At 37.9% G+C, this 14,491-nt stretch overlaps 1 protein-coding gene across 1 annotated transcript in view; it reads left to right on the top strand.

The window, feature by feature from the left end:
• TRPM3 (transient receptor potential cation channel, subfamily M, member 3) overlaps positions 1–14,491 on the top strand; it is a gene marked incomplete at its 5' end in the record, with an annotated part of 65,650 nt that overhangs the window by 35,841 nt on the left and 15,318 nt on the right. The window contains 3 exons of the mRNA XM_010078460.1: positions 3,701–3,829; positions 5,901–6,152; positions 11,440–11,650. Coding sequence (XP_010076762.1) covers positions 3,701–3,829; positions 5,901–6,152; positions 11,440–11,650 — 592 coding nt within the window. The remainder of the gene's footprint in view (positions 1–3,700; positions 3,830–5,900; positions 6,153–11,439; positions 11,651–14,491) is intronic.

Here is a 14,491-nt window from a genome sequence, read left to right as displayed (position 1 = left end):
ATGGAATTGGCCAGATGATTTCAGGTGGTCCTTACCAATTATATTTTCCATCATTCTGCTGAATGCACAGCAAATCACAAAGAATGCATCTTTATCTAGGTAACTTCTTATAAGAAAAATTGCCCTGCTGAGGTCCAGGCAATACTTTTACAGATATCAGGAACAATTCACATCCACAAAGACTAAACTGTGGTGGATGTGGCTTATGCTAGCAAATAACTCCAGCGTGGCAACCTGGAGTAACTACTTGCTGAACTGTGTGTCCATTGAACATTAATCAGGTTGATGAATCTAGAAGCTGCTCATCAGCAGTCTAGTCTCATTATCAATTGCAGTATGTATTATGCATAACCAGAAAAGTCTTTACACTGTAAACAGAGAGAAGTATTCTGGCTCTCTGTGTTAGTTCAGTTCTGAAATGGGACAAAAAGATCAATATTGCATTTCCATTTAGACCTGTTCCTACAGTTTTATGTCCTGAGGCAGGCCTCAATCAAGGTCACTTATTAAAGCTGGATCTTAGCTACACTGAACTTGAAGAGCAAATTAAGGTGGATTCTGGCTGTACTGCTTGACTGGTTGGGTATATTGAGAAAATCCTGGAAACCAAAAACAAAACAACTTTCAGATGAGGGTTAAAACTGCACAGCCTATCACACTTTTTACAAGTACACAGGCAGAAGTACTAATCATAGATTTCAAAATAAATCCTCCAAATTTTACATTCCACAGTCCAAAATGCAAGAAAAGTGACTATACTTACGGTTATTGTATGACATTTTAAATAATATTTAAATAATTTGAAATTTTAAAATAATTTTATTATTCTGTATCTACCTATCTACAGATTTATCCACCTTCATTCTTAAAATACATAAGAATGGGTTAAATGTGGAAATGTTTGTGTAAGTAACATCTTGTCTCAGCAGATGAGCCAAAATAAACAACATTTTCTCAACCAAAAAAACTTTAAACTTTTTCTCTGGACATGCAGTATTTTCAAAAGTCAACTACTCTATTCTGTTTTGTGACTGTTATACTGAAAACCATGACTCAAAGGTTTAATCTCACAGATTACTTGAGGAGAAGAAAATGGCCTTCCCCTTTTAACAACTAGCTTTAGTCTGAGATGCTAGCAGGATCTAAAAGGCCACGTTTCTACCTCTTCTGAGGAGGAATAGCTGAAGAAGAAATTGAACCCCAAAACAGAGTTATCTTCTAAACATCAAAACAGCTTTGCCCTAAATTTTGCATTTTGGGACCACTTCACTTTATGATCATTTAAGTATTGCAATCAGTGAGAAAAGTGGAGGGTAGTCTTCCTCTTGAAGCACTTTCCTGCTGGTACAATTTCCAGGTTTGTCCCTTACCGTAATGAGAATTTGAGTATTTTCTATAGAATGGGACAGCATCCATAGGAGGGCAGGGAGCAACCCACCCTAGAAACTTCTTAGCAGGCATTCTTCTCCTCAGTTTCTTCAGGCAATGTCCTCAAGGGTGAAAAAGGCAGCCCTTAGGTCTTTCTGAAGCCATGTACATAAAAGAAAAAGAGGCTTCAGTTACTGGTGTAGTAAACTTTCAAAGAACCTTGAGTACCAGCATGGACAGCTGTACCCATGGCAGGTTTGACCACAGCATGGGATCAAGACACCCTCCTGGAAGACAGGAGCAAGTTACAGGTCTGGGGAAGCAAAAGGGAATGTCACTCATTGTCTGAAGGGCCTGTTTCTTGGGTTAAAGTGGTGCAGTTTCAGCATCATTTTATTCTTAAATCAAGATGCTTTTTTCTTTTTCTTTTTCTTTTTTTTTTTTTTTTGCCATGCAAACAGTTTCAGCAATTTTCAGTAAATTTGGATTGACCAAAAAAAAAAAAAAAAAAGAAACAAACCCAAAACCAAAAAACTCCAGCACCTCAAAAGAAAACCAAGAAGAAGCAAAAGCCCCTAGTTATACTGAGGGTCTTGTAGTTTCTTTCACCTTTGTAAGCTTAATGTCCCTATTCTTTTGCCATACTAACTGCAAATGCTTACCAAAGGCTGCTGAGTCAAACCAAATTAATAAGATTTGCTGATAATTAATTATCAAGAAGATCTAAGAGGAGGGGTGTTAGATGACGGTATCACCTCCCTTTTTGCACTATAGATGAAGGTGTTATTTCAGCTAGGGGGGTGTGTGTCCAGTTTTGCCTGCCCAGACAGTTCTTCTGACTCAGCTGACACCCTCGATGCTGCCTGAAGTCAATATTGCTCTCTGTTTCCTTTAGGAATGTTAAGGGAAGACCAAGCTTTAGATCTGAGTGTTGCAATCCATCATCACACACAAACCAAAAGACAAATTTCCTCCTGTGTTTTATGTAGACAAGAAGCAGTGGTTCATCTGTCTGTCTTCTCCGTACTGACAATTACAGCCAATGTAAAGGATTCTTTTGAATGTCCTTCAAACTAGCAACTGGAAGAAAAGGCAGAACCCTGTGGCTTTTACACAGAGCAGAAGTGATGTTCTCTAACAAATACAAGACTAGAAATCCTGTTCTGTGAGGTGATGAACACAGAAATAATCCTACCCGAAAGTCTCACACCCCTCTGTAGTTGTTTCATCTTAAATCTAACACCAAATACACAATAGATGTGAGTAAAATGAAGTTGAGAAGAAAAAAACTGCATTGAAATACAGATACCTGGAATAAGCTTTCTGCAACTATGACTAAAAGGTCCATGCACAGAACTGAGTCATCTTTTCTCTGATTTAAACTTGCCTTAAGATGCATTTTCTTGTAGGGCTGATGTTTGAAAGGCAAAGTAGACAAGCAGTTGGATCCCAGCCACCACAGAACTCAGCCACAGCCATTGACCCTTGCTGCAGCCCATGCTCCAGGATGACACTTGGGTTTCTCTGAGTTTTATGAATGTGACGATCCAATTTGCCTGTCTTGTCTTTTTTTGACTGACCATTTCATTACATTCAACATGTAGAAAGAAAGGAAAAAGAAACTAAAAACGTAATCCACACTTTCCACTGTATCAAAAATCAGACCAGAAGGTAGATATATTAGACAAGGAAAAGCAAAACAGTTGTATGTAAAAACTTGCAAAAAATATAAGGCCAATGAATACATGGCTATGCCTGGATACTTGCTGCAGCAATGTCAGTAGGAGTACCAGTGTTCTGGGAAGGAATCATGGTATATGTTAGGTCAGTACTACATTGGGTAGGAAGACCTGTAGCAGCACCGAGGACCCTCTGGGCTTCAGGCAAGGATTGTGCAAAAAGGATTTGGAATGCTAGAATTAGCCTAGGCTAGCTGAATAGGGAGAAAAAACACAGAGTAGAGGTGTTAGAGGAGTAAAGGGTATTATAAACAGATGAGGGAGAAATCTTCACACAGGTAACTTAGTTTGGGAGCTTGCGTAGCAGTATCAGAGTTCCCATTGTTGTGGGATCATCCAGGGCAACTGCATTAATACAGTTCTGTTGGGGAGGCAGATGTAGCTGGAGAGAACGTTTGTGCACGTATTTTGCAGATTCCACACTGTAAGTGATTTAATGTGAGCTTTTTCAGGCAACCCAGAACCCTGTCTGATTGTTCTTTTATCTGTTTAACCCTGTGTACAGCGGAATTATGAGTATCAAATCATATCCAAGAAACTCCCTCAGTCATATAAATATCATGAGTATTGATATTCATTTTGTTTCTTTACAGCTGGCATATATAGGCTACTTGATGCTGTTCAATTATATAGTGTTAGTGAAGATGGATCGCTGGCCATCTACACAGGAATGGATTGTCATCTCATACATTTTCACTCTGGGAATAGAGAAGATGAGAGAGGTAAAGTCACCCCAACCAAGAAAGACAGAATGAAAAAGGAAATAACCACGGTTTTTTTAATTTTAATATCCATTTTTCTTATTTTTCTCAGGATAATTTTTGATTAATGGGCTTATCATAAAATTGCCTTTTTTTTTTTCAGAAAAGCAGATGGATTGTTAAAAACACAGAACTAAAAAATCTATCTTCCTCCATTTTAAAATCAAGAATCTCTCTGCCACAGAATTTGTCTATTCAGACTTCTGTATGATGCATGTTTAACAGCATTTGCAAGTATGGGGAGGTCTTCTGACATATCTTAAGGCTCAGCTACACTCCTTGAAATGTGGTCCAGAAACTACTGTATGTTTCAGGGAGAGGAAAAGGAGAAATGCTACAACAGAATGGACACAGAGACACGGTGATAGCATGACAAGCAAAGAGTCCATTTTCAATTCCCCACCCCAAATAGAGTTCATTCAAAATTTACAGCTGTTCTGTCTGTCCAAGTATTTCATGCAAAGGCTTTAAATAAAACCAGCTATATCTGCAGTAAAATTTAGATACACATTGAATATTGCAGCCCACTTCTAATAGGACTGTCCCTTTTTAATCTTGAGAATTTTTTACTAATTATGTCAAGCAAAAGCATGCATCTCCCTAAAGATGGTAAAGCAGACATGGAGAGGAGAGCCAGAGTATTTAAGGTGGCACTCAGTCGATAGCCAGAGTGAAGTTGTTCTGCCATCCCCTGCCCCTCATGGTCTCTCCCACTTGCAGCTACCACTGTGCCCTTTTCACTTGGCCAAATGTGCATTTATTCCACAATGACACCAGAGGCCAAATTCAGCCCTGATGTGAGTGGGTGCGAGTCCTTCTGACCTCAGCTGAAACAGCACATTTGTACCCCTGGGCTGAATTTGTTACCATTTATATTTGTATTTTCTGCAGAAAATGCTTTTGAGGATGAGACTAAAAATGGTCTTGCCACAGCCACTTAGACTTCAAAGACAGATTTCAAACACTGTATGGTAAACTCTACATTATAGATAAAAAGAACAGAGGAAAATACACTACTTGTGTGGCCTATAATGAGGGTACTTCACTAGCAAGAAGGGAAACAGTGGTAGTAGCCACATGAGGACTCTGCAACAGTGATGGAGACAAAGCACTGCTGGCTCAGTAGGTGGGAGGCTGTTGGCAGCAGTCGTGTGTGCCATTTTTGTCTAATCATTCACCCCAAATTGTCTTTTCTACAAAAGTTTATCAAGAACATTTGTCAGAATGGATTTCTAAGCAGATGTTAGAGATTGTTCACAGAATATGAGCCTAAAATTCATTCTGAAAAATGAATTATAAGAAAATTATAAGAATGGCATTCATCTTTTTAAGGAACTGTATGAGTCTGCTCAAATGTTCAAGCTAAATATAGAAAATTAAAACAAATAGCTTGTTAACTTACTAAAAGCTAGGAATTATTCATAGAAATCACTTGAGGAATAGTTTCAACAGTAATTTGGAAAAACAATCAAGTCTCTCAAATGATCTTGCAAATAGAATGACAATAAATTCAAAAGGTAAGATTAATTATTTTTGTGAATTATATTCTCAGCTGTAGAACTTAATTTCAAAAAACGGGTCCAAGTAGTAGCTCATATCTCTCTGGATTAAATGCTAAATCCAAATCTTTATGGTTACTAATTATTTCTTGACAGTTTAATACACATTTTAGAATCATTCTCTTTAAATCTATGGCTTCTTTAAATGTGAATTTTCTGATAAAATATCTTTCTATACTTCTCCCTATATTCTAAGACTCTAACTAGGGTCAATAAATTTGAAAAACAGAAAGATATATTTCTTCTGATTTCATTATTTCATGCCTTTTTCTTTTAGGTATCTTATACGTAGATACAAGCTGAGAATGGTTGAATTTCTCAAAAAAATCAGAGAGTACATAAGATATTTATATGATAGGAATCTATCAGCTTTGCTTTTGGCCTGTGTGGCTTGTATCTGTTTACTATAGATTTCTTCAAGCTTAAATTAAGACAGCTCAGCTCCTTTCCTCTCCATGTCCTCTGTCCTTCAGATATTGATGTCAGAGCCTGGGAAACTGTTACAGAAAGTAAAAGTTTGGCTCCAGGAGTACTGGAACGTTACTGATCTCATAGCTATCCTCCTGTTCTCTGTTGGGATGGTTCTCCGTCTGCAAGATCTGCCGCTCCGGAGTGATGGCCGAGTGATATACTGTGTTAACATCATTTACTGGTACATAAGGCTATTAGACATCTTTGGAGTAAACAAGTATTTGGGACCATATGTTATGATGATTGGGAAAATGGTAAGAGAAGTTGGTGTACTCTTTCTGTGTTTTACCAGCATGTTCTTGACCCAGTGTCTTCAGCCAATGACATCACTGCAGATTTATCTGTATTTTTTTTACACATTAGCATTTTAATGTAATCTAGAAATCAGTGATTTATTATTGATTTGATATTATTGATATATTTATATTATTGCTGTTTTGATATTATTTGATATAATTATATATTTATTATTGTTTTATTATTGGTTTGATTGAATTTGATATTGATTTGATTTTTATTGATAGTGATTTATTATTAAATTAAAACTTTGAATTAAAGTGTAGAACTCCAGAATGGAGGAACAGACTCTCCCTGTTCTGTTAGATGAGATATTGCTTGTCTTTCTCTGATATCCTCTTCAACAGCAAAGCCATCTATCCTACACCTCTGTGCACCATTTGCAGAAAATACAAAGGATGCTAATTCACAACTAGTTGTAAAGGAAGGTGGTTTGTTAAGGTTAAAAAAAAAAGTGTTTGGTACCTTGAGACTCTCAAAGAAACTGTGTTGTAATAGGTGTGATATGTTCAAAAATATACCAGTTATTATTAAGACTGTAACCTTTCTATAGTTTGCTCCATATCCATATGTTCTTCCATCTTTCCTGTTCAGGTGTGTCCTTGTGAGATGAGAAATCCATTTGCAGAACTACAGCCTCTGTCCCCTGGCCACATCACATGTACAGGATATGGCAGGAGTATGAATAGTTTATGTAATAGTATACACATACAGGAGGAACAGAGAGATATTTGCTGTCAGATGTATAACTTTTGACTTTCTGGATTTTTCTTCTTACATTTCAGCATAAAAGTTGCATTAAAGCAGCATTTTGCTTATATTGAGTTAAAGACCATTGCTGACTTTACAGATGCATGTGCACGTCCCTGATATTTGAGTACCTGCACATGTAGCTAATGTACACGCTCATGTTTTATATGCAGTTATCCAGCCTTTCTTGTGTAAATCATTGCTGTTTCACACATTCTAGGGTTTAAGTTTTATTTTTTAAAAAATATAATTAAAAAATCTTTGAAGCTGGCACTCAGTAAAAAATTAATATTAACTTTTCTAAATACAAATAATACTGCTGTCGGATCACTATGTGGATAATAATCAGCAAGTCCAAACAGGCTGTCTGGTGTGTTTGCCTTGCAATGGTCCTTAAAGAGAAGACCCAGCCACACTCCTTCCTAACCATCACAGGAAAAGGGGACGTAGATTATATGCATGGAATGCCTAGCCCTCCTTGATATTACACCAGTCACAACAAGGTCAGTGATTCTAAGCAGGTATAAAATTGAAAAGCAAAATATATGTCCAGTTAGGCTCCCTACCCAACAGGTGATCAGAGAACCATTGGTTTATCCCTTCAATTTACCAGCTTTCAACTCTAAACCCACAGTGGTGGGTTTGACAAAGAACAGCTTAGTGGGGAAAAAAAAAAAAAAAAAGATAGAGGGAAAACACAAACGAAAGTGGTTGTCAAACGGTTATGTCCTGCAAGCAAGATTTTGAAATGTGCTACCTTTCTTCAATGAAGCCAATAGGATGTTGATGGGAGGGATTTTGCAGAGCTCCAGAGTACAGAGAAAACACTCAACAGTTCTTGATGGAGGTTACTGTAAAAAGACAGCAGGACAAGAGAAAGGGCAAAAGATGACGTGCGTTATCATCTGCTTCTTTCATGCCCCAACTGGATTATGTCACTCCATCAGGGGATCTGGTGGAGGGACACTGGGGCTTACAGAATACACAGTGTACAAAACTCCTAGTAAAACAACTACTCTCCTACTCTGTTGTATTTTTCACAGAGGCCATGCACAAAAAAGTTTCAGAGTTGTGGTGCTAGCAAAGGCAGTCTAAAAACAGGTCAATAATAAACAGGTTGACCATGAATAACAAACTTCTAGTAGTCAGTGTTACGGATTGCTGATTGCTGATAGGAGCCCCACTTCACCAATAGTATAAACAGTGCTTTATTTTTCTCCTGGGGTCAACACAGAAAGGAAGTGATTGAAATCAACAAAACAATATAATTTCCATTCCTTTGTCATCCTCACATCTCTATAACAGATCAAGCCTTACTCCACTTTCTGTGGAAAACAAATGCAGGAAAATCACTAGCCTCTGTAGGCTCAGCACCCACTCAGAGGGTGCTAAATTTAGCTACCAGAGTAATCTGAAGTTCTGGGCAACTTTTAAAGGAAGGAAGTTCTTTTATTTTATGCCTTCCTGTTATTTCATTTTCGTCCAACTTTCCATGCACTCAGCAACTCTGGCACATCCACTTTCCCACACATGCAATGCCCAATGGGTCTGAGTTACAAAAATTTACCTCTTCCATCTATTTTTCTGGCCAACCTATTCCCCTGTGTAATGGCCAGCCCATTTATATCATGCACAGATTTCACTGGGAGTTGCACCTGCTTGCTCCAGGCTGCAATAGGCTCCCGTGTGGATTTTTGTTTAAATCACATGTCCATTTACCTCCTTGGGTTCTGTTGTCTTCACTTCATGGTCTTGCAAGTACTATTCAGTACTATGGAGAATATCAAGTTCCATAGTTCATACATATTTCTACAGAGTAAGCCCACAACAGCTATTGAGTTCCTCAACAGACCATATTTAACATCTGAGCTTTTATCCTGAGCTTCTATCGAGAGCAAGTTTTAGACTCAGGAGGAAAAATATTACTCGATCTTTCCATTGTTAAGAAACTTTTTCTTCACCTGCCTTTACACTGTATCCAACAAAATAGCTGTAATAGATTTTACCTCTGGGCAACAGGAACAAATATGCAAGTGAAATTAAGCAAGAGGCAGGAATGGGCTTGAGAGGTTTAAAAGCAATGGGCTAAGGCAGAGGTGAAGATAGGAGGAGGAAGCTGAATGGCCAAGTTTATTATTATCCACCAACTTCAGTAACAGAATATGATTACTATAATGTGCTTTTCTCATCTTCGCACAGTGATAGATTTACTCCCTTTTTATTTGGAATGAAATGAAATCACTGTGACATGTCAAAAGAGTCAGAGGCCATCAGTTCCCTTGCTGTGTGGGAATGGCTGCATTTTCTTAGCTTCTCTGCAAATAAGAAAGGAGAAATGGAGCCAGCTTGTTTATAAAACTGCACCAACAGTTCTTGATTTTATGACTTTTTAAAATCAGTGACTAATGAGTTCTTCAGAATGATTGAAATGGCCATTGCCTTGTTAAAATAGCAACTGAAATTTGACCCTACAGGCCCATTAGAGTCAGTGGAAACTCACCCACTTATTTCACTGGATTTCAAAAAAGCTACTAAGGTTTTAGGAAGATACCTGACTGAAGGAGGGAAAAGCTAACATGCAGCTTCAAAAGAGAATAGCACTGAAAATTTAATTTCTTCCAACATGAGGTCAAATCTCTGTGAAAAACACTGGAAGCATTTAAGAAAGTGTCTTAAATTGACAGCAAATACTCATTGTGCTTATTAGCTTGCATGACATTTAAAAATAGGTGTTATATTGCATCATTTCATGTTATATATTTCTACCTGAAACAAAGTTTAATCAGAGAAGAAGGGAGGAACCAGGTTTCATCTCAAAATTCCTTCCCTAAAAGCAATAAGAATTAAATGTAATTATGCATTTCAGGATGCTCTCTGAGGTACAATGATCTGATCCTTGTCAATGAGGTTTTCTTGAGAGATTAATGCCCTGAATAACATAGTGATTTACTTCTGGTTTTTAATTCCTTAAGGCATTTATTTTTCTCTCTAACCTCCCCGGGTTTTCTTTCTTTCCTGCATTTTTTATGGACCTCAAGACTCCTGTATTCCCCTGTTTTGTTTCACTTGTCGCCAGTTCCTTCTTTCCAGCTTCTTGAGTCTCCTACCAGAGCCCTGCCCTACAGGTGTCTTTCTCCTACAGACTGTCTCTCATAAATATGAGAATACCCTTTTCTGTTCACTCTTCTGTATCCCTCTCTTTTCTCTCTTAGCTGGTTTCCCAGTGTTACTTTGACCTCAGGTCTTTCTCCTTGTGCTTTAAAACTGAAGAACTCCCGCAGCAGTGCCGGATCCACCTGCTGCAAATGAGTCTCCTCTTCCACCAGCTCTTGCCATAAGCAATCCTTCTCTTGAGCTGCAGCAGGTCCCCCATGGAGTGATACCACTTGAGGTGCAGGTTGGTTTCACACCTGCCTCACAGGGAAAGCAGAATGCAAGCGAGACAGAAAATGCAGAGACTGAAGGGATTAAAATTCATAAGATTTAGAGGCGTTTTGGTTCGAGTTTTGGCCAGAGACAAAATTTACACCCAAAACTGTGAAACCCAGCTCTGTCATAACCAGCGTTATGACTGAAGACCTCTAAGTAAACCTGTAACTAAAGGTTTTAAAGGGATCTTACCAGGGCCTTTACACATTCATTTTGGTTTATAAAGCATCTCCTCTGTAGCTGCGTGATGCCCATTGCTCTGCTCTCTGGAGGCTCTTTCCTAGCACAGCTCCGCTTCTAATCTTCAGCCTCTATTCAGCACCTCCTAGGATTGCTGTCCCACTTTTTCGAGGAACATTTTGAATGGGCAGGCACTGTTTGCAAGCACTAATTAAACTTGTGCATATGCTAATGTGGCCTTCAACAATGGAGAAGAATAGAGTCTGTGTTATCTGCATTTATTTTTTTTTAAATATGGCCTTTGTCAGACTCCCCCACCAAGCTGATATCCAGTCCAGCCAGTATCACAGCTTTCCTTTCTCACTGGTTACCACCATGGTGTCCCTTATGTTGCAGCAACAGGCTGTTCTGCCACCCGTTACTCCTTATGTAGATGCAGCTTCCCTCCTTTGCTCCAAGACAATGACCACCAGTGAATAAAATAATTCATGTCAGCCCTTTTGTTTTGGTACAGTTGCCACTAAGTACCTATAAACAATACATCATATCCTGACACAGGCCCAAACCAGACTACATTCTTGTTCAGGCAACTGATGTGACCAGATGGTATCTTGTGTTTTCAACCCTATTCATAACATTTAAATCATTTTTAAAAGCAACAGTGGGTAAAACCAATGACCCAATAATACCACTTCACTTCTTTGAAAATAAAATTTGTTATGTGTAAAACTGAGAATGGCTTTTCAAAATTCATTTTTGAAAATTCTGTTTCTAAGATCCACAAACTTTTTTGCAGTGTATAAAAATAGCAATATGGGCAAATAATTTCCTCTAATTCTTGACCCTTCTCTCTCTCTTTCTCTCTTTTCCTGTCATTACATTCAGATGATAGACATGATGTACTTTGTCATCATCATGCTGGTGGTTCTGATGAGCTTTGGTGTCGCAAGACAGGCTATTCTCTTCCCCAACGAGGAGCCTTCATGGAAGCTGGCGAAAAACATTTTTTACATGCCTTATTGGATGATCTATGGGGAAGTGTTTGCAGACCAGATAGACCGTAAGCAAGTTTATGATTCTCGTACTCCAAAGTCAGGTATCAAACTTTGATCAGATGATGTCCTATTAGATCGTATGTGTGCTCAATAAATGGCTCAGAATAGAGGAACTCCTTCATCACAGAGAATGGTCACAAAAATATTTTTTCAGCTAATATTGGGATGTCAGATTCAGAACATGTTTCTGGCATCACTTTGTAATTACTTAAACAGAAATCTGTAATGCTAAATTATCTTGCATATAAATAATGTTTTGAATGGTTCCTTTTTACCACTTTGGTGACGGGAATACCCTCCCAGGTATCCATCATGAGTTTGTTGGTATAACTGGGACACAAAAAGTCATGTCTTTTTTTCTCATCCATTGGTTTGATTTTAGACCTAAGTGCTTTTTACGTAACTTCATACTGAGCATCAAGTCTAATAACACTGGGTTAGACCTCCAGCTCCTGCACGACATGAGGATCTAATCCAATGTGTTTTCTTTTCACTGTTACCTACTCACTGCCACCACCTTTATGCTAAACCATGTGATGCAGTTCTTTGGGGACAGGAGATCCCTCATCAGAATTTTGCTTTATTTATTTATTGGAAGGCAAGACTGTGCTGACGTCAGTGCAAACAGAGCAAAAGCCTGTATTTTCTATACTGTGTCCTCAGGATTCATTCGGCTGGTGATCAGGAAAATGCCAGTTTTCTATTTAAATTAAACGTCCTGGTGCCATCCAGTGCATTACACCAAAGGAGAGGGGTGGTCATGAAAAATGATCCAGTAGATGAACAAACTAAGAATCACAAACAATGTATCTTTAGCAAACACTGACATGTAACTGAAGTTCATTGTTCCTACTCAAATATGTGTAAGCCCTGGCAACATTTAGGAGTGAGTGTTTTTCCCAGTGACAGATGGTATCTGTTGAAGCTCTGTTTAGGATACTCCTTTTTATCCTATGTACCACCTTAGGAAAAGGCAGTGTTTTCATAATTTATCTTCTGTTTGCTCAGTACTGACCAAGTTTGAAAGGAAAACAGTTGTTGATTTATCCTGAGATGGTTAAGGTAATAAATGTAACTATATGACCAATAATTTCCCCAGTTTACATAGAGTTTCAGATGGACAGACATATAGATATCACATGGCACATATTTCAGCAGTTCCATGTTCATTTCTTCATCCTGGTTAGCACAGAATCATTACTGTGGATACAGACAAAACCTCTTTTTTATGTTTACTTCCCCGCTTTGTTTTCAGAGGCAGCATGGCATGCAAAGAAATAAACAAATACCTAAAATCACACAGCTTCTCACTGCATTTAGCTTTTTACCCAATTCCCTCATTTTTATCCTTTTTCCTTTTATTTTCTTTTTAAAAATTCATTTCATTCCAAAGGCATAATAGCTGGGCATATACTTCATCTTGCTCTAAAAGCATAGTAGAGGTATAAAGGTTTATCCCATTAAACTATAACTTCCTTCACAAGCAGAATTCTGTCTGTCCCTCTACAAGTGGCCATTTATTGATGTTGTACTAAGTAACTACTGTAGCGCAACAAACATGGCAATTGGCTGAATAAAAAGTTCTTGGTATTTGTAATGAAGTGCTGATTATAGTTTAGAACTCTGAAACCTGAGAAACTGAAGTGTCTTTGAATGAAGCTTGGTTTTTAAGTATGAAAAGAGGGTGGCAGGCTCCATATCCTTGCATGAGGATTTAGGGGCAGTCTTGTGTGGTATTTGGATGCCCAGCATTTAAACTCTGCACAGAGATGCAGCATATTTACTTCTGAGGATTAGCAAAAGAAAAATTCTTGATAGTTTCAACCCCAGCTATAAGTATAGACGTTGTTGTTCTGGCTATGTCAAGGAAACTAGGAGTTGCAGCAAAAATGGTGATGCCAAAATGAAAAGAAGCACCTAGATCCTCCTTCCTGAGACACAGATGATGCAAGGAATTAGAATCTGCCACTCTTTCAGGACAAAATGCATGTAGTATGTCATGTCTGTCTGAGGCTTGGTTGTCTCAAAAATGTTACCACTGTAATGGACTGGGAGCATGAGCAAATGGTCAGTGATGTTGTTATACAATCAGAAGGAGCTGATTGGCACCCAAAAGGTTTTACTAGTATACTTACATTTTTTTAACTATTTGGAAATTTGTTGTTATATATATTTTCCAAGTTATTCTAAGCTAAATCAGCCACTCTATTCATGTTAGAGTACTACAGTGTTTGTACTTTCTCAAATAAGATAAACATGTTCTAAAATTGATATGCTACATCTAAACAGCAATTGAACTTTATAGCTTGGGGCAGATTTTTTATTACTATTATTTTAGCAAACCAAAAGGGGGTTTTTGTGGTTTTCTTTATATTTTGGTATTTAATATTGCAACATTATTTGCAAGTCTGGGATTCAGTCCTGGTCTTGGAAGTGAATATACATTGGAGCCAGACTCTCAGAGATTATCCTAGTGTCTGAGAAAAAAAAAAAAAAAAAAAAAAAAAAAAGTATGCTACTCTAAAATTTCTAATTTATTTTTCTTTTTTTTTTTTTCATTTTCTGTTGCTTTGTGAAGTGTACCATTAAGGTTGACCAGATACAATGTCTGAATCCATCTTATCAGCTGGCAGCTTGTCCATCCAGTGGGTCTACTCGGGTTTTTGTCTCAACACACTGCACTGTTAAAACACTAGCTAAATGCCTCACTCTCAAATAATGCATGTCATATACATTTAGATTGTTTACTCATAATTTTTGTATTCTTTTTTTTTTTAAATACATATGCTAACTGGAGTGTACAGTAGTGTCCTGTTTGCATGTGATCTCATCTTCAACTCAAAAGTGGGGACAGAATCATATCCTCACTTCTGGGAGTATGA

The sequence above is a fragment of the Pterocles gutturalis genome, unplaced genomic scaffold (genome assembly GCF_000699245.1).
Source record: "Pterocles gutturalis isolate BGI_N339 unplaced genomic scaffold, ASM69924v1 scaffold1623, whole genome shotgun sequence".
Classification (NCBI taxonomy): Eukaryota; Metazoa; Chordata; class Aves; order Pterocliformes; family Pteroclidae; genus Pterocles; species Pterocles gutturalis.
Note: the sequence above shows the minus strand (reverse complement) of the source record. Positions and strands in the feature narration are given on the sequence as shown.